Source organism: Lissotriton helveticus, chromosome 5_2 (genome assembly GCF_964261635.1).
Source record: "Lissotriton helveticus chromosome 5_2, aLisHel1.1, whole genome shotgun sequence".
NCBI lineage: Eukaryota > Metazoa > Chordata > Amphibia > Caudata > Salamandridae > Lissotriton > Lissotriton helveticus.
This window is the reverse complement of record NC_136066.1, coordinates 237,104-258,237: the sequence shown is the minus strand read 5'-3', so window position 1 is coordinate 258,237 and position 21,134 is coordinate 237,104. Positions and strand designations below refer to the sequence as shown.

At 42.1% G+C, this 21,134-nt stretch overlaps 1 protein-coding gene across 1 annotated transcript in view; it reads left to right on the top strand.

The window, feature by feature from the left end:
* Positions 1-5,271, top strand: part of LOC144761129 (kynurenine--oxoglutarate transaminase 1-like) — a 263,160-nt gene extending 257,889 nt beyond the window's left edge. Inside the window, exons 11-12 of the mRNA XM_078646588.1 lie at positions 120-206; positions 4,697-5,271. Of these exons, the coding sequence (XP_078502714.1) occupies positions 120-206; positions 4,697-4,765 (156 nt within the window). The 3' untranslated portion in view covers positions 4,766-5,271. The remainder of the gene's footprint in view (positions 1-119; positions 207-4,696) is intronic.
* The last annotated feature ends 15,863 nt before the right edge of the window (positions 5,272-21,134 follow it).

Genomic DNA, 21,134 nt, shown 5'->3' with positions numbered 1-21,134 from the left:
AACGTAGGTGGAGAGTTACAGCCCAATGGGTACAATAATGCATAGCTACATCAGAGCTTAGAGCACCCAGTGAAAGAAGTCTCTTCAGAAACCGGTGTCATGTTGTCTCTTCTCCCCAGGGTCTGGCTACAATCCCTCTATCTGTCTTCTGTGGAGAAGATCACAAGGAACTGTTTGGCAACTTCATCAGGTTCTGTTTTGTGAAGGTGAGTAATGTGATCTGTGATCTGGGATCCTGGGCCCATCTGCATTCATGCAGGTGGAGTGGGGTAGGTGAGTGGGTATGTGGCAAAAGTGAGCTATGTACATTATGGCCATTTGCATACGTGCAGGTGGACGGGGTAGGTGTGTGGGTGTGTCGGAAAGCGAGTTATGTACATTGTGGGCCTCAGCATATGGGGTAGGTGAGTTGGTATGTGGTGGAAAGTCAGCTTTGTTGTTGGAGATGTAACTGCATACATGTGGGAGGAGAGGGGTCAATGGTGGTTGTGAGATGTTGGCCTGGCATATGTTGTCTACTATTCTAGTGGGCATCTTGAACCAGTCTAAACAACCCTTATGGTGATGGTTGTAAAGTCAACCTTATAGACCAGCTATCCTAGGGGTAGCATGGACAAGCAGTCTTAGGCTAAAACTTCAGAGAGCATGTGAAGCCAGCCATTTTACCATATATAATCCCTTGAATACCAAATGAAAGGACACCACACAAGGTATATAGCAAATATATATGTATTTATTACTAACACAATCCCTCTGCACTGTTTATGAGGTCAGAGTTTGAAATACGTTACAAGTTACTCATTAAGCATAGTATTAGTTGCACAAATACAATTCTGCCCTAGGGGCCTCACAAACCATATACTAAGTTAGTGGTATAAGAGCCACTTCAGGAATAGTGAATAGGCCTAGGGCCTAGGGAATCGCTGGGGCTACACTACAGAACCAAAGGTTAGGAAGTAGGAGACCCACGGGAGACGCGTGCAGTGTGGGAACACAGACGCAAGCTACCATTGACTTACAATGGAGAACGAAGAAGTCACAAAATTACTGATTAGGGACACTTACGGGTGGACTACGGTGAAACCCCTTTAAACTAGGACACTTGGATAGTCAATACCCACGGGAGCACCGGAGTACTCGAGTTACCTCACCCAGGGAAGCCGGGTCCATAGGTGCATTTTCGTGTCGGGTTTCGTCGATGCTTTCAATGGAGACCTGCAAATGAAGTGCTGCAGGCGGCCGAAGGAAGTGTGTTAGCCCTGGCACCTTGGCGTGAGTCTCCCTTCCACTTTTTTGCTGATGTGCCTCATGTGTTTTGCTGGTGTTAGCTGCTCAGGGCACTGTGCCACTGCCAATCAGTGCCACAGTGCAAGTGCTCCCTATGAAAAGTGTATACATTGATTGGTTTCCATAATTGGCTTATTTGGTTTACTGTCAGACCCCAGTAAAGTGCACCAGGAGTGCCAGGGCTTGTAAATACAAATGCTGCTGATGGGTTTGCAACGCTGGTTGTGCCACCCACAGAAGCGGCCTGGTAAAATGTGTCCAAGGTCTGCCATTGCAGAACCTGCGTGCGGTCTGGTACTGTCATGCTAGCTGCGCAAGTACACCAACTTGCCAGTCCCTAAACCTTCCCTTAATTCAGAGTTTTGTGTCAAGTTTCAATTCAGGATTAATCTAAAGTCTCAGGACTCAGCTCCTACCTTTATACAACTAAAAGGGGCTGGATTACTTTCTAGGTTCCTCCTGTGGGTGGGACCAGGAAGGGGGGTGGTTACACCCCCTTTCCTTTGTCCATTTTCACACCAGAGCTGGGGCTGGAGTGCCCCAGCAACCGGTTTGAACCGGGGTATGCATGGAGCACCTAGGGTGCTCCAGGCAGTGTCTCATTCTATTCAGCCCTCCCTGTCCCAATACACAAAATCCTGTCTGGGGTGGTGCTCGCACCTCTCCAGGCAGGAAACCTATTGTCCAAACCTCCGTGACTGGAAGGACTCCCAGCAGCAGGAGGTCAGACTTGTGTCGGTGGCAGCAGCGTCCATTTAGTGACGCTGGGGCTCTGGTTAACTTTAACCGGGATAGTCAGCAACAACATGTCTTCTTTCTCTAGAAGGGTGGAATGCTACCCCCGTCGCCAGAACTGGCAAGGGGGTTGTATTCCAAAGCATATGACACCTTACACGACATGTTTGGATAAAGCCAAACCAAAGTTAGCATTAACCGCGAGGATTATAATGCACTTAAGAGTATATGGTATGGCGATATCATAGAACAGATATAAGGACATGGTTCCGAAAGCTGCAGACAGGCTCAGCTCATGCTAAAGCACCATCTCACACATAACCAAGCACTCTGCCTCCAGGATTGTTAAGGCCTGCCATAGGAGTGACTTATAGGTTACTGTGTGTCTATATATAAGGGTAGATATAAGAATACTATACCTAAGCAAGGGGTGATTACATGACCTTGCCCCAGATGAGTGATCAGCCAGTTGTGTCAATTTGGAGGGCCAGCCAGGGGTGGCATATTAGATGCTGCAGCCCCTAGTAGACCTTGGGTGCACCTATGCCCTGAGTACCTATGGTACACTATTCAGGGGCTGATAAGGCGAGCCAATTCCCAATTGTGGATGCACCTAGAGTACATGGTGAGAATTTAGAGAGAGTGCTTCTGGGCTGCGGGTCTGATTAGAAGGCCCACAGCTACATCTAAGTCGAAAACCAGTAAAGCAAAAGCTAAAAGTGGGGGTGACCATAGGAGACAGACCCTACTCTCCTACACGCCTGGCCATGAGTACAATCTGTTCACCCCTAGATATCGACATTCTCACTTTCATATTTACATCTTGATTTGAACTTGACTTCAATCTCCAGACTTCTCATTCCAGCAGTGATTAAGAGGCCGCTGATGAGCTGATCCATCCTCAAAGGAGAGTGGATGCTGAAAGAAGGGGTGGAGGTGGAAGGTGGTCTCAACCAGTCAACGGTCTTGCACAAATGTCGATTGCGATGAGGAGTCGAGCAGGGGATGAATACAGCTGCTTAAACCAATTATAATTATTGAGTAGCTATGCAGGCCTTTACTGTGTAAGCTATATATAACTATGGCCACAAGGATAGCAGGTTCTTCAAAAACACTGGGACCCTGGGTGTAAATCAGACTTTCCCCTTGAGTGATTGCTGGTGGAAACAGGGGAGGCTTCCGAGTTTGCGTAAATCTAGGGTCATGTCTTCAGGAGTGCCGCCTGGATGATGCCTAATGGACAGCAGGAAGGTGGGCCAGAAAGAATGGCCGGCTTGATCGAGTGTTTGAGGGGGGTTCTTTTTTACCTGCCTCACAGTCTAAAATCATCCAACTTTTCCTGTTCTCTAATTTCAAGGGTGCCACTCTTAAACTCATCCATGTATAGAAGCACTGGTGGCACCCGGTGCACAAAGTAAATGGTTTTTGGGTTCATCACAGACTCAAATGGTAAATGAATATGTCCCCTTGGATATGGTGGTCGCTGGTCGTCGTGCAACTATTTCCACTCACCTGCCCAAGGTACTCGGCCAATGAGAATGGGAGCCTGTTTGTGGGCGCCTGATCTCTGCACCTACTGTAGTACAGTCATCCTCTGTGCCTAAAACAGCTGCTCGTTACTGGCATTAGATACACCTGTGACCCTGGTGTTGGGGTGCTGGGAGGGGATGGTGCATGGCAACACCAGACAACTTTGGCGCCAACTTGAAGGCTGTCAGTCGAGCAGGCTCTAGTTACCCATAGCAGCACCAGGGCCCCTGCTGAACACTCAACTACATACTTCAGGGGAAAATTAGGTGTTTAAGGGGCATATTATCAAGGGATTTATCTCCGCTTTTTTGGCTTTAAAAGCCAAGAAAGCAGAGATAAAATTATCTCCCTATTAGCAACAGGGTGCTAACACGCAAATTCGCATGTTAGCACCCTTTTTCTCTACGCTTCCCCTTGCATCTCTAATGAGATGCAAAGGGGGCGTTCCAGAGAAAAATAATAGGAGAAATGTTGCTAAGCGACATTTCTCCTATTATCAAGGATTTCGCTAACCCGGTTAGTGATAAAAAAAGCAGTGCTAACCGCGGTTAGCACTGCTTTTTTTACACCTGCTATTTTCCTGACTTAGCCATGATATCCAATGGAAGGTGAATATCATGGCTAAGTTTGTGAGCCCCTATCATCACGCTAACACCAAACTTCGAGAGATTATCGTTGGTTTTCCAGTGATAATCTCTCATTTGGCAGTTAGCGTGAGGATTTTTATCACTTCTGAGATAAACCTTGCTAATAGCAAGTTATCTCTGCGAAAATTTCCGGCGAAGCTTAGCGTTAAAAAATTCGTTGCTAAGCCTCGTTAGCGTTAAATATCGCTAATCGTTGGTAATATGCCCCTAAATTTTGTATAGAACTGTCCGGGGATTAGTATTTGCAAAGACTAATTTACTACATAGAAGCAATAAAACAACAATAAATGATATACAGTGAAATAAACTATTTCCTTGGCTATAATTCTGTTCTAATCACTGCCCTGAATACCTCCTTTTGTGCTCACAGTGTGCAATAGTACCCCTAAATTTGGAGGAAGCCAAAAGGTCTTTGATGAGGTCAATATGCAAATGATTTATATATATATATATATTTGTATAATTAGTAAAAAACCCTCTTGATGTTGTTTCTTCAGAAGGATGAAACATTAGACGCAGCTGAGGGAATCCTGCGGAGCTGGAGAGGCGCCCCAACTGCACCATGACTCCAACCTATCCCTTCACAACTTCACAAACTGCGGGTGCTCACCGATCTGCACAGACGCTTCCTGACCCAGGCCGACTGCACCCATGCAGCCTCCAGGGGGCGCTGTCTGGAGACAGACCTCACAGTCCAGCGGTGAGCCCTTCCGCGGTCCTACCCAAGATCGAGAGATGAAATTGAACTGAGACGCAAGATGGAATTGACAACAGCACAATCCCTGCCCTGCTTGGATCACAACAACATAGTTTATTTACAGAAATATTTCCAAAATCTCTAAAGGATTCAGACGCAAGAAGCGCACTTTACAGGAATCAGAAGCCCATCGCCCCAGCATTAAAACAATCCCACTGGCTGCTGGAATGAATCAACTGTAAAAAACAAAGCTTGGTGTGAATGGTATTGTTGAGCAAACCCTAGCCATCTTCAGGAATTATCCGTTGCTATGGTCTGGGACACCTGCTCTGATCTACTCTCATGAAATGAACACAATAAATTAAATTATGAAAAGCACTAATGTCATTATTATGAGTGGCCCATAAAATCGCCCAGATTTTTACCCACTCTGAGGTTATCTATACCGTGTTTATTGGTTACTTCAAGAGTATAGAAAATCCAGGCTATTACCAGTGTATGCTGAGTGTCCCCTCAGGAATTACCAAAGAAATCAATCATTTCGGTCCAGTTTCGAAAGTAATTTCTCATTTCCTCTGGGTGATTTCGGCACCAAAACTCTCCATATGAAAAAAACAAATCCTTGCAGAATACTTCCAGTGGAGCCGTAACTCCTGTCACCCGTCCCACCAACATATGCGCCATGCTGCGGGGTATTTACAACGTGACGCATCTAATAGATGCGTCACGTTGTTAAGCCCTGCGCCATGAGTAGGCATTCCGGCGCAGGAACACCTCCTAAAAGTGGCTGAGTGAAATCTACAAGATTTCACTCAGTCACTTTGGGGCCCATGCTGCGTTAAAACCCTGCGCCTGCTTGAAGCAGGCGTAAGGATTGACACAGCATTGCAAAGATAGGGCCCCAGCTCATTGCTGGAGCTGCGTTGCGCTTGTGACACAACTCCAGCAATGCGCCGTCTTTACGGCACAGATGCGTCACGCATCTGTGCCGTTTTTGCCTCATGGTGCGCCGCATTGTAAATGCGGTACATCCATGGTGGCGGAGCCATGGCGCACAATAAGTGGCGCATACCTGCTGATATGCAGGAATGCGCCAGTTATTGTAAATCTGCCCCTTGGTTTCTCTTGTCTATGGTGTAAAATACAGTCACTAAGAAAGCTCCATTTAGTGTGGTAAACTATCAGACCACCACTTTATCTCACTTTTGCATGTAGGCTCTTGCAGTTTTGCATTTCCTATACAATTTATACTGTTGCTTGCCCATTTTCCTTGTTTTCTTTTTCTGCCCTGTATTTTTGCATTAAAAAAATTCTCTATTCTGGCAGTTGGATTCCTGTATAACTAGATAAATTAAGTTTGCAATGTATTTCCTTCCAAAACATGCATTCTCCACTTACAGTTAAGGAAATAAAAGCATTCATTGGTAGTGCAAAAGTAATAGAATCTCTGTGTCCCACACAAACTGTGAAATGTAGCTATGGTGATGGCTAGGCTAAACAAGGAACTAGAGACAAAGTGTAAGAAAACAGACAGTAGCTAAACACAATAGAGCTGTTGCCACAGGTCACACCCATAGTCTTAGGAAAGAAACTTTGACCAACAAATAAATATGTGTATAGATCTCCAAGACCCAACACTAACATCATATTTAATAATTAACTAATCTAAAGGATAAATAGCATTATGTAGACCATTCAGAATGTTTCTTATTTTGGCTTTCTGCCTATGCATAGCAAAGTACCAGAAATACATTCTTAGGCCCGGTTGTCTTCTCTGGTGATTAAGGAGTAATTTTGTTCAGTCTCTCACAAGACATGAGACAAATAGAAAGATGGGATATTATCATCCATCGCTTTCTTTCAGTATTAACAGAGTGGTCCCGCTGCTCTTTCGGAAGCATCGGTCTCTACAGTGAACTTAGAGGTATCTGATTGCCGCAAAATTGGAGCTTAATTGAACATCTTCTAAAGCGTATTCTAACCATTTTCAGCTTGAGCATCCCAGCAAAAATCTGTCAAGTTTTTCTTTTTTTGAAAAAACACAGGTGACATCACTAGTTATCTCAGCAAAATCTTTAATGAATTGATGATAAACATTTTCAAATCCAAGGACATTTTTCCTATTTTTAACTCTAGTAGTGAAGGCTATTCAAGAATGGCAGACACCTTCTTTGGATCCAGAAAGCCCTAAAAATATTCAATATGAATCCAAGATACTCTATCTCCACCTTTTCACATTCATAATTTTCAGTTTTGCAAGTCAGATAATGTTGCTGGAGTCCAGATAACACTCGTTTCTCATGCTCTCTGTATTCCACAAGAGTTTTGGAAAACTCAGGGGCTTACCTGTCCAATACCAACTCCAAATGGCCTGCGTCAAGGGTTCCTTCTAACTCCCTAATTGTTTTCTTTATATCTGAGCGACCTACCGGAAAACCTTAACCAGGTCAATAACTTTCCACCTAAGGTTGCCAATTTTAAAATCCACTGTATGATGTACGCAGATGATGTAGTAATTCTAGATCTGTCCCCATTCGGTCTACAAAGAAATCTGCTGGCACTTACCAAATATACTGAAGAACATCATTTAATCCCAAATGTTACCAAAACAAAAATTGTACCATTTACAGGAAAGAAGAGTCATGTCAAATATAATTGGACATTAGGAGGAAAATCATTGGAAATTGTAAAAGAATATATATATCTCGGGAGAATTTTCACTCAGTCCCTGCACAACCTGCCTCACCTGCAAAAAATGGGTCGAAAAGCAGACGTCCACCTGGGGGCCCTCCAAAGATTATATTTCTCCACTGGTCAAAGACACTTCTCATCTCTGTTACAGGTCTATAGTTCTACAATCCCTGCCGTTTTATCATATGCAATAGAACATATTCCAATCAACGAATGGAAACAAATCAATATCAAAGAAGGGAAAATCCTCCGGAAACTAACCAGGATGAAGCAACCTGTGCCGGTTCAAGCTCTTCGGCTAGAACTATAGTTAGTCAGCTCTTTTTCCAGAGGGATCACAAACATAATTAGATGGGCATATAACCTGGTTCATGCTGATCAAGGAACTTTAAGAGCTCTGTTAAAAATTGAAACACTTGAGCCAGATTCTCCGAAGTATGTGTTTTTTTAAAAACTTACTGTAACTAAACAAAATTCCTTTCTGTGTTATTCAGCTTTAGGTTTGTGACCGATTGGTCTTACTCACAGGTTTTAAATTCCTTGTGTACAGATAGACGATATAGGCATTTATTATTACACAACTCAGGAGTGGCTTATTTCTCTCAACATTTTATTTTTATAAAGTTAAAATCAATCATATAAAATTCATCACAAAACATTTAATGTCCAACATATAATTTTCGAGCATGCCCTAATCTAATACAAAAGTGAATCCTGTTCTTTTGAATGCCCGAAAAAATGAATTAAAACAATTTCATCATACATTGAAATATTTCATATTAAAATAGCAGATATATACTATTGCGGGTAGTCCCTTGTCGATGCGTTTCGGTGCGTTGAGATCTTTTAGGCACCTTCTTAAGGACAAACTTAATAATTTACTACTATATATTCTTCTTTTTGGATTGCTTTTGCGTCAATCGTTCCCACTTTTTGTTAGGTTTTGTCAGTCTCAGACTTCACTATGTGTCAGTTTCTTATATTTTTAAAAACAGGAGAATGTTTTTCTTCGTGTCTATGGTAATCAGTTGCGTCTTTAAAATTCACGCAAGATGTCAGGTAGGTGGATTTTTTCAATGATCTGCCGGACAGTTTGTGGCTTGCCATCTGTGTTTAATATATGAGCAGGTCTTCACTTTATCCTAGATATTGGCCACCGTATACCGATATATGCAGAGAAATCTTCTCTCTCAGTGCCTAAGTACTATGGCACCACACCGTCGACACGTACTCTCTCCTGTAGGCTGGTATGTACCGATATATGCAGAGAAATCTTCTCTCTCAGTGCCTAAGTACTATGGCACCACGCCGTCGACACGTCCTCTCTCCTGTAGGCTGGTACCAGCCTACAGGAGAGAGGACGTGTCGACGGTGTGGTGCCATAGTACTTAGGCACTGAGAGAGAAGATTTCTCTGCATATATCGGTATCCGGTGGCCAATATCTAGGATAAAGTGAAGACCTGCTCATATATTAAACGCAGATGACAAGCCACAAACTGTCCGGCGGATCATTGAAAAAATCCACCTACCTGACATCTTGCGCGAATTTTAAAGACGCAACTGATTACCATAGACACGAAGAAAAACATTCTCCTGTTTTTAAAAATATAAGAAACTGACACATAGTGAAGTCAGAGACTGACAAAACCTAACAAAAAGTGGGAACGATTGACGCAAAAGCAATCCAAAAAGAAGAATATATAGTAGTAAATTATTACGTTTGTCCTGAAGAAGGTGCCTAAAAGATCTCAACGCACCGAAACGCGTCGACAAGGGACTACCCGCAATAGTATATATCCGCTATTTTAATATGAAATATTTCAATGTATGATGAAATTGTTTTAATTCATTTTTTCGGGCATTAAAAAGAACAGGATTCACTTTTGTATTAGATTAGGGCATGCTCGAAAATTATATGTTGGACATTAAATGTTTTGTGATGAATTTTATATGATTGATTTTAACTTTATAAAAATAAAATGTTGAGAGAAATAAGTCACTCCTGAGTTGTGTAATAATAAATGCCTATATCGTCTATCTGTACACAAGGAATTTAAAACCTGTGAGTGAGACCAATCGGTCACAAACCTAAAGCTGAATAACACAGAAAGGAATTTTGTCTAGTTACAGTTTGTTTACCCAGTCCTTTCTGGTTTTCTGGGACACTCTCTTCTTTTAAAAAAAGTTTTTTAAAAACTTATACACAGCTTTCAAATTATCAGCTGTTACTCTGGATATGTTAAAATCGTGGTCGCCAGCCCAACTGAAATTCTGCTTAAAGCACCTTACCCCCAGGTTAAGCATGAACCTGGACATGCAACATTGCTCTGAACTCTCAACGTACAAACAGTACGCGGACACAAAAGTTTTTAAAAAAACGCAACAATATATTCTTTTTAATTTAAATCATGGAGTTAGGCGAAGCATTATCCTACTACGACTTGGGATACTACCCCTGAAATCACACACAATTAAGTGGTTGCCAAAAGGAAGAGGGTCTAACCTCTGTGACTTATGTAAAGGTGGGGTGCAAGACTTGGAACACATTCTCTTTGCCTGTCCAAATTATTCTATTGTTGCTGCCAGGAATAGATACATAACACCGATCAAAACAAAATGTAATATAAATTCTGTCCAGAATGTGATTACCCTTTGCAATGCTCCACCTAATGAATTAGTGTGTATTTACATGTATAACTTTTTAAAATCATTTTTAATATTATATTAGAAAGATCATTTTAATAGCAAAATTGTAATTTTTATTGTTAAAAATGTGTTGTTCTCGTAAGAGAACTGAATCAAATAAATTATTTCATTGGAAAACTGATCTAGAATATCAGAGAAGGCTGAATCTATAAAAGTTGCAAAATATCTGGAGTCCTGCATTTTTCACCCTCTATAATGTGCACAAAATAATAAATCCCTCGCAGATCAGGTCTGGTAAACACGTTTGCTCTTTGTAGAGTTTGTTAAAATCGTTATAGCACAGTAATATTCTCTATGAAAGGGAAGCAAGCAGACCTCAGGCTTAGCAAAAAGGGAAGAAAAACTTGGTACAGCGGTGCCTCAAAATAAAGATTAGCCAAAATTAAATTTGACACGTAATCTTTTATCGTTTCATTTGGTGACCAATGACTTTCTGCCAATCAGCATAGCAAACCAGTGATGACAATGAAACATTTTTTTATCCAAGTTCATGTACGAACTACACCAGCCAAGAAATTCCAGAAATTAGTTCATCATTAAGGGCTAGATGTAGGTAATTCCGATTTACCTACTCTTAAATACCGAATTTTACCGATTCGGTATTTAAGAGTCAGTAAATAGGAAGGAGGCAGATGTAGGTAATTTTAAATTCAGAATTACCGAATCTGTAACATTTGGTATTTACCGATTCTGTAAATACAGATTCGGTATTTCCCATTGATTCCTATGGGCTTTGAAGGCCATAGGAATCAATGGGAAATACCGATTCTGTATTTACAGAATCGGTAAATACCGAATCCTGCAAGGGTGCAGGGGGTGTCACTTTGCCACCCTCTAGCACCCTAAGTACAGGCTTGTGTGCCATGTGGCACACATACATGCCCTAAGGGCATGTCTGTGGGTCACATTGCATAGATGTGCGTGCACACCTGAATTCGGTATTTTACCACCCAAGGATTGGGTGGTAAAATACCGACTCTTAAGGGCCTGTGGCACTCTTAGGAGTGTCATCTACATATGGATTTACCGAATCGGTAAATTTACAGAATCGGTAAAATATAGGCCCCCTACATCAGAAAACCCAAATACCGGTCGGTATCGGCCGAATTCGGCCGTTATCGACCGGTATTAGGGCTCTTACATCTGGCCCTAAGAGAGGTTACTTCAATGTGGTTTCCTAAAGAAAACTATAGTAGGAAGGAACTCGCACAACCTGATAAATCACAAAGTGATGAAAAGTGGAACGTTGTAGTGTGCTGCTAGAGTGAAACACTGTCTGGCCTGGCAGTGCAAAATCCGTAGGAACTAATACTTTGCTTTCTCAACAAGGAGAAAGCGACTCTGAGCACAACGTAGGGGACCAAATGGTCTGATTCCATAAAACAAAAAGTGAATCGCCAGGTTGAAAATACCAAAGAAGTTCATCCAAAGTTTAGGTTTTTATTCAACCAAAGGTTTAAAGGTGTTGAATCATCGATCAAAGGAAAACATAATCAATAACGTATATCCTTCATTGGAAACAGTTTTAAACGATGATCACACATCCCGATGCATTTCGGGCCACGCCCTTCCTCAGGGGATTACTCTACAAAACAATCCAAATGAAAACTATTCAAATAAATGTCTGTATAATATCACGCAAATACATAGTAAAGGGTGCTCTAAGAATAATGCCAAAAAGAAACATGCCGAGGTGAAAAAATGACCGACCACCAAAACTTCAACCAAAATAACCACACCCTAAGCAGTGTTCAAATAAAAATCGTGCAACATGTGAAAGGCAGAAAGCATAATCACCGATATAAACGTGTGGTACTCAAAAGACATGGGAAGAGTAACTGTGCCGGGAAAGAGCAGCAATGCGTGTAGCGTTGGATACGTGCACTCATTAAAGTGAAGGTAAAGAGAAAACAATGACACCGGTTCACAAACGCCGCATGCAATGTTAAAAGTCTGGTGTAGTCCCAAAACAGGTACTTACAAAGAACACAGTGGTTCGAATTCCGCGGGGAGCCGCAGAGGAAAAGGTCAGTCGGAAGAGCCGCTGATCCACAGATTAAAAGTGTGAGGGTGAAGGCGAAATGAAAAGAGGACTAGCAATAAAGGTAGAAACACACAGAAAAACATGCCGCCATGATGAAACAGGATAGAGACCACACGAACAGTAGGCCATATAGATTCAGATAGAAAGAAAAATAAACAAAACATACATAAAATGAACGAAAATAAAGAATGAAGGCCACCAGTGAATGCACAGAGAATATATATTACAGATAGCATAGATATTCCATCCGGTCATTGAGCCCATAGGGCACCATGGTGGACATGAAACGGATCCAATAGTTCTCTCTTTTTAAGAGGGTGTTCTTATTGTTCAGGGTAACCTTTACTTGTTCCAGTATTTGAAATTTCAATTGCGCCACACAGTGTCTGTTGTCGTTGAAATGGGTAGCAACACTGGATTTCTGGTTGTGAGTACGGATATTGCTTTTATGTTCAAGAATTCTAACACGAATCTTTCTCTCAGTGTGTCCGATGTAACATTTGCCACAGGGGCATTTCAACAAGTATATAACATTACTGCTGTTGCAGGTGGCGTTAACACGCAGTTTAATGGTGTGTCCTTTCATGGGATGGTTAGTAGTGTTGCCCAGGATGCAATTGTTGCAATTACTGCAGTTGTAGCAGGGTTTGAGTCCCATGTAGGATAGGGGGGTGGTAGTTGTGCAGGGTTGACTTAGGATTTCTTTCACATTTCTGCCTCGAGTGAATGCACTGAAAAGAAGGGGTCTCAGTGTGAGAGCACTAATTATACTGATAGATTTGTAGAAAAATTAAACGACAATGAATGAATCCAACATTGTTTTAATTCACAATGAGGAACAATATAGAGAATATATTAACATTTTGTCAATGCATAAAGTAGGTTGAAAAGTGCCCAGGGAGGAAGGGTGGAAGGTGATATTGTGAGGATGGTGTGGTAAGGGTATTGTGACAATAAAACCAAGAAAATATCGAAAAGTTACATTTGTGTTTTCATTACACTACACAAAGGATGGTTCACTATGCCAATATATACAATTGTCATACTCCAATAGTGCAATCAATATCAGATGTAGGTAAGGAGTTGACTTAAAAGGAGACGTTGTCGACGTTTCGACCCTCTGGTTATCGCAGGGTTAGTTGAGCCCTTGCAGTGGGGTCTTCTTCAGGACAGGGAAGTGGGCAGACAACCTAATAAATACGTATATATAGAGGATTGTTTAATAAGGTGGCGAAATATATCCATGTTCAAAACAACAATTGGATTGAGTTACTATAGCACACAAAAAGAGCATACCGTTAGACTTGGCACTCTGTCTTATCACTGCTTGTGTCGTCAGGATTAATTTTCATAACTGAAGTTAAAGAAAATAAAAAGTAATTAAAGAAAAAGGTGTGGGTTTGTTTGGCACAACAGAGGAATCATGTTATATAGACAGAAATCTCACCAAATAGTGAGTCAGTCCTTGCTTCAACGAAGATTAATAAGGGAGAGGCGGAGAAAGAGGTCAGCCGTGGGGCGGCGGAACAGTCAATTTCTGAAAAGCAACGATAAGATTTTGAGATGTATAATAAATATACTGAATCCAGTATAACATCGTCATGGGCATTTAAGGGAGGAGGTCAGCTTACCAGCGTCGTCCGAGATGGATCAGCGATGGTTGATACGTCTCGTTGTGCCAGTAATTATCTAGAAAACCAGTAATGATCTAACTTAGAAAATTGCAATGAAAAAACTGACACTACATAATGGCATTGCAGGGTTGTTCGGGCTTATCGGGTTAGTCCGGCGGGATCAGTGATAATCGAAGTTTCGAGTTCAACCTTATTTGGTTAGTTGACCTGTGAATCATATAGGGCAATAAGTTAACCGTGACCATTAAAAAACAGAGTCACATTGTTTAGTTCAATCGATTGCAATGGGGTTCAACCTGACCGAGAGTCAGCAAAAGCTTACCGGTGGCCGAATGGATCGGGTGACACAAAGCACTCGCGTCTGACGTAGCGAGGCAGACTTCCTTGTTGGAGAAGTAACCTTGGAAACGGGGGCACGTGATCGCCTCAATGGTGATAGAGCGCGAAGACAGACCTGGGTCAAACTTAAGGATACATTTTAAAATTGTTTTGAAAAAATCGGCGATGTAGGGGCAATGTTAATTCACGGAGCATTTAACTGCACCCTGATATTGTTCCATTGATTAAAACAGTGTAGCTTGGTATGTGGTGTCAAACTGTTGACACAGCACGGAGAATCCAATCGGGGTAACCATGGTAACCGGAAGCCGAGCTATGAAGGCTTGTTCTGAAAAACGAATAGCAGAGACCTAATTTATACAAAAAGGGGCGTTGTAATTTGATTCAAGCCGTTATGAATACGGATTCATTTGAGATTATGAAAACCGATACACAGGTGAAATTACATTGATTTCAATATGGATGACACATGTCTGAGTTAGTCCTATCAACGAATCACGAACAAGTATTACTATTGGATAAAACATTAACATTTGGCTGGAGCATTGATGTGTGTGCAATATTGATGTTTAGGGAGTACCTCTCACATGAGGGTAAAGTCCCACTCACTACCTTACACTAGGAGTCCAATGGACTGATACAGACACACTGAAAGACTTAAGGGCACCGGAAAATCATCATGGTCATTGTAACCATCAGTGTGTGATCACTTTGCAGTCAAACAAGGAAAATACACATAGTTGGAAGGCGTACCTCTCACATGAGGGTAAAGGCCAATTGCAATAATTGTGTTCATAACCATGTGTGTTATACATTGTGCCAATGCCTATCACGGCAGTATTGCTAACTGTGAAAAGGAACTGTCGTACTCATTAAGCCCATTCTGAATCGAGTCAAAGCGAAACATCCATTTAATTTCCCGGATATTCAGGATATTAGTGATGTTGCCACCCCGTGGTCCCAGCACTGCCTTTTCCAATATCACCCATCTTAAGCTATCAGGGGAATGGGCTGCGGACTTGAAATGATCAACTAAAGGTGCCCCCTGGACATCACACCTTATCCTACTCATGTGCTGGAGAATTCGTACTTTAGCCCTTTGTTGTGTTTGGCCTATGTATATTAGTCCACATGGACAAACAATGGCGTAGACTATGTTTGACGTATTGCAATTACTATGGAATTTCAGCGGAATCTTTTGTTGACGATGTACAAATTCCTTAGTTTGGATCGTTGTGTCGCACGCCTTACAGTTCCCACACCTGAAGTGGCCCAAGACCGGTGGAAGGTTCCATAATGTTGTGATTGTGGGATCATCAGGGACAGATAAAAAGGACCGCACTACATGGTCTTTAACACTCTTAGCTCGTTTGAATGCATGTAGGGGAGGTCCTCTTTGATTGATGTCATCAGATATCAATTGCCAATGTTTGTGAATTATGCGCTTGATTTGGTTACTTTTGGTGGAAAATGTTGTTACACACGCTATCCTTTGATCCTCAACAGGTTTTTTGTCTTTTGGAGTGAGTAACTCGTCCCTCGGATAGTACCAGGCGCGCTTCCTCGATTTTTTCACCAATCTTTTTGGATAACCTCGCTGGTGAAGACGGTTGGACAATTGTTCTGATTCTAGCAGGTAGTGTTCTTTGTTGGAACAATTACGTCTGATCCGAAGAAACTGTCCGAATGGTAAATTGTCGCGGAGAGCACGGGGATGGTGGCTACTGTATTGTAACAGGGAATTCCGCTCTGCTGGTTTACGGTACAATGTGGTCTGTAGAATACCTGACTCTTCGTAAATGGTAATGTCTAGGAAGTTGATTTGTTTGTTGTCTGATTGACTGGTGAACTTTAGGTGTGGTGATTGCTGATTAAGCCACAAAAAGAAAGCTGCAAGTTCGTCCGAGTTACCATTCCAGATAAGGAGAATGTCGTCTATGTATCGCATCCATAGGCTTAGTTGGTCTCTAAATGGATTCAAATCATTAAGCACAGTGTTGTTCTCAAAAGCCGCCATGTACAAAATTGCTACGTCCGGGGCAAATGGAGCCCCCATTGCCACTCCGGAGATCTGTAAGTAGAATTTGTTTTTAAAGATGAAGAAGTTTTTAGTCATGGCTATCGTCAATAGCGCTATGATAAATTCCGTTGGAACTTGTGCCGGTGTTGGTCGTTTGTTCAAACATCTAGTGATCACTGCTAATGCTTCTTGTTGAGGAATGCAGGTGTAGAGGGATACTACATCACACGTGGCCAGTATTTCAAGTTAAGGATCAAATGGTCGATTCTCGACGATCGTGATTGTGTGCATAGTGTCTCGTAGATATGATTGACAAGACTCTGCCAATGGTTTAATGAAGAAATCAATATACTTGCCCAATGGTTCCAAAATTGAGCCACATCCCGACACGATGGGTCGTCCGGGGGGTGTGGTTATACTTTTATGTATCTTTGGTATAGTATAAATAGTTGCAAGTCGGGGATGTTTTTGATTGAGATACGCGTACTCATTTTCCGATAAGAAACCCTGGTCAAGGCCTGCCTGAGTCAGTAATTGGATCTCGGTAGCGATTGCTTTCGTGGGGTCCGATCTTAGAAGTTGATAACTTGCCCCATCATTGAGTTGGCGAAGGATTTCGGATTCATAATCAAGAGTGTCCTGAATAACTATGGCACCCCCCTTGTCCGCTGGCTTGATGACAATTGTATTATTACTAGCAAGTGACTGCAAGGCTGTCCTTTCAACTTTACTTATATTGTACTTGGTGAAAGATTGAGAGTCCAAGATTTTCTGCACATCTCTCCATACCACTGCCTCATAGGCTAATATTTTGGATGACATGGCACCAGAATGTGGAACAAAGGTTGAGGGTGTTCTTAGTCCCGTAAGAGATGGATTAGATGGCATCGTTGATGTTCGGAAAAAATATTTCAAACGTATTTTACGAAAAAACTTGAAAAGTTCAGTGCGGATTGTGAAGTTGTCGGGGCGATTCGTTGGAACATACGACAATCCTTTGCTCAGAACCATGATTTCATTTGTATCCAAATCGTGTTTGAATATGTTGATTACAGGGTGCAGGACTTCAGGAGTGGTTACCATCGGTAGGTCTTGTTGCGGGTGGTTCTCTCCCCGTGCTGTTCTGACTGGAAGTGAACTTGCTTGGGTGCCTGACCTCTGCCACCATCCCAGTTGTTCACGTTCTGTGCCGGGCCAAGCTGCTGTCCCCTGCCCCAGTTGTTGCCCCTGCCACGGGTTGGGCGCCATGGAGCTTGGCGTTGTCCTAAAAAAGGATTATACTGGTGTTGTTGGTATCCGTAATCGTGATAATTCTGATAATTACTAGGACCGGCCTGATCCTGTTCTCCTTCTGAACTATAGGAGGAATCGGAAAAGGTCTGATAGTTGCGTCTTCCTCTGTATGTTCCACGTCCTCTGTTGGTAAATCGTCCTTGTGCGTCTTGGCGAAAGTAATCCTCGTTTAAATACGGATAAGTTTTCTTTTTGTCATACAAACGAAGGTCTCTTGCCAATTTTTCCAATTTGCGATTTTGCGTTGTAACATCAAAGTCTTTGAGGGATGCCTCAAGGTTAGTTAGAGTTTCTTTTGCACTTGCAAAGTTCGCGTCAGCAGCTATTTCCGCTTTTAAGGTTTTTATTTCAGCGGTGATCAACTGAACTTGTTCCACTGCAGTTTCCACGCCAAGGACCATCCAATGACGGGAGCAATTGTTTGCGACGTGGCTTTTTCAGAAATTGACTGTCCCGCCGCCCCACGGCTGGCCTCTTTCTCCGCCTCTCCCTTATTAATCTTCGTTGAAGCAAGGACTGACTCACTATTTGGTGAGATTTCTGTCTATATAACATGATTCCTCTGTTGTGCCAAACAAACCCACACCTTTTTCTTTAATTACTTTTTATTTTCTTTAACTTCAGTTATGATAATTAATCCTGACGACACAAGCAGTGATAAGACAGAGTGCCAAGTCCAACGGTATGCTCTTTTTGTGTGCTATAGTAACTCAATCCAATTGTTGTTTTGAACATGGATATATTTCGCCACCTTATTAAACAATCCTCTATATATACGTATTTATTAGGTTGTCTGCCCACTTCCCTGTCCTGAAGAAGACCCCACTGCAAGGGCTCAACTAACCCTGCGATAACCAGAGGGTCGAAACGTTGACAACGTCTCCTTTTAAGTCAACTCCTTACCTACATCTGATATTGATTGCACTATTGGAGTATGACAATTGTATATATTGGCATAGTGAACCATCCTTTGTGTAGTGTAATGAAAACACAAATTTAACTTTTCGATATTTTCTTGGTTTTATTGTCAAAATACCCTTACCACACCATCCTCACAATATCACCTTCCACCCTTCCTCCCTGGGCACTTTTCAACCTACTTTATGCATTGACAAAATGTTAATATATTCTCTATATTGTTCCTCATTGTGAATTAAAACAATGTTGGATTCATTCATTGTCGTTTAATTTTTCTACAAATCTATCAGTATAATTAGTGCTCTCACACTGAGACCCCTTCTTTTCAGTACTTAGATTACCCAGGTCTCAGTGACTAGTTTTTGGGTTAACCCTGTTCATATACCCTACTTCGAGCAGACGGCTGTTTGCGAGGTCTTTTATTTTTATTTTTAATTCCATTGCTTGAATACATTCCTTAGCACACTATGGTGGAGAGAGAACTTCTCTCATACTCAGAGGATTATATAGAAAGACTGTTAGAGAATCCAGACAATCTTTTTTTCTCTACTGATGTTCCAACTATAGACTTCTCATTAAAGGACAAGATCTCACGGCTGGAGAGGTTGGAGAAGAAGCTGGTCCGCACACGGTGGCACGGTCATCTTTTGACAAGATACCTAAAAGAAAACATCATTCCGGTCGGACTGCAAATCAAAATTGAACCAGCAATATTTATAGAGGTTCCTAAGTTTAAAGAAGGATTCAGCCACGTCGCAAACAATTGCTCCCGTCATTGGATGGTCCTTGGCGTGGAAACTGCAGTGGAACAAGTTCAGTTGATCACCGCTGAAATAAAAACCTTAAAAGCGGAAATAGCTGCTGACGCGAACTTTGCAAGTGCAAAAGAAACTCTAACTAACCTTGAGGCATCCCTCAAAGACTTTGATGTTACAACGCAAAATCACAAATTGGAAAAATTGGCAAGAGACCTTCGTTTGTATGACAAAAAGAAAACTTATCCGTATTTAAACGAGGATTACTTTCGCCAAGACGCACAAGGACGATTTACCAACAGAGGACGTGGAACATACAGAGGAAGACGCAACTATCAGACCTTTTCCGATTCCTCCTATAGTTCAGAAGGAGAACAGGATCAGGCCGGTCCTAGTAATTATCAGAATTATCACGATTACGGATACCAACAACACCAGTATAATCCTTTTTTAGGACAACGCCAAGCTCCATGGCGCCCAACCCGTGGCAGGGGCAACAACTGGGGCAGGGGACAGCAGCGTGGACCGGCACAGAACGTGAACAACTGGGATGGTGGCAGAGGTCAGGCACCCAAGCAAGTTCACTTCCAGTCAGAACAGCACGGGGAGAGAACCACCCGCAACAAGACCTACCGATGGTAACCACTCCTGAAGTCCTGCACCCTGTAATCAACATATCCAAACACGATTTGGATACAAATGAAATCATGGTTCTGAGCAAAGGATTGTCGTATGTTCCAACGAATCGCCCCGACAACTTCACAATCCGCACTGAACTTTTCAAGTTTTTTTGTAAAATACGTTTGAAATATTTTTTCCGAACATCAACGATGCCATCTAATCCATCTCTTACGGGACTAAGAACACCCTCAACCTTTGTTCCACATTCTGGTGCCATGTCATCCAAAATATTAGCCTATGAGGCAGTGGTATGGAGAGATGTGCAGAAAATCTTGGACTCTCAATCTTTCACCAAGTACAATATAAGTAAAGTTGAAAGGACAGCCTTGCAGTCACTTGCTAGTAATAATACAATTGTCATCAAGCCAGCGGACAAGGGGGGTGCCATAGTTATTCAGCATACTCTTGATTATGAATCCGAAATCCTTCGCCAACTCAATGATGGGGCAAGTTATCAACTTCTAAGATCGGACCCCACGAAAGCAATCGCTACCGAGATCCAATTACTGACTCAGGCAGGCCTTGACCAGGGTTTCTTATCGGAAAATGAGTACCCGTATCTCAATCAAAAACATCCCCGACTTGCAACTATTTATACTATACCAAAGATACATAAAAGTATAACCACACCCCCCGGACGACCCATCGTGTCGGGATGTGGCTCAATTTTGGAACCATTGGGCAAGTATATTGATTTCTTCATTAAACCATTGGCAGAGTCTTGTCAATCATATCTACAAGACACTATGCACACAATCACGATCGTCGAGAATCGACCATTTGATCCTCAACTTGAAATACTGGCCACGTGTGATGTAGTATCCCTCTACACCTGCATTCCTCAACAAGAAGCATTAGCAGTGATCACTAGATGTTTGAACAAACGACCAACACCGGCACAAGTTCCAACGGAATTTATCATAGCGCTATTGACGATAGCCATGACTAAAAACTTCTTCATCTTTAAAAACAAATTCTACTTACAGATCTCCGGAGTGGCAATGGGGGCTCCATTTGCCCCGGACGTAGCAATTTTGTACATGGCGGCTTTTGAGAACAACACTGTGCTTAATGATTTGAATCCATTTAGAGACCAACTAAGCCTATGGATGCGATACATAGACGACATTCTCCTTATCTGGAATGGTAACTCGGA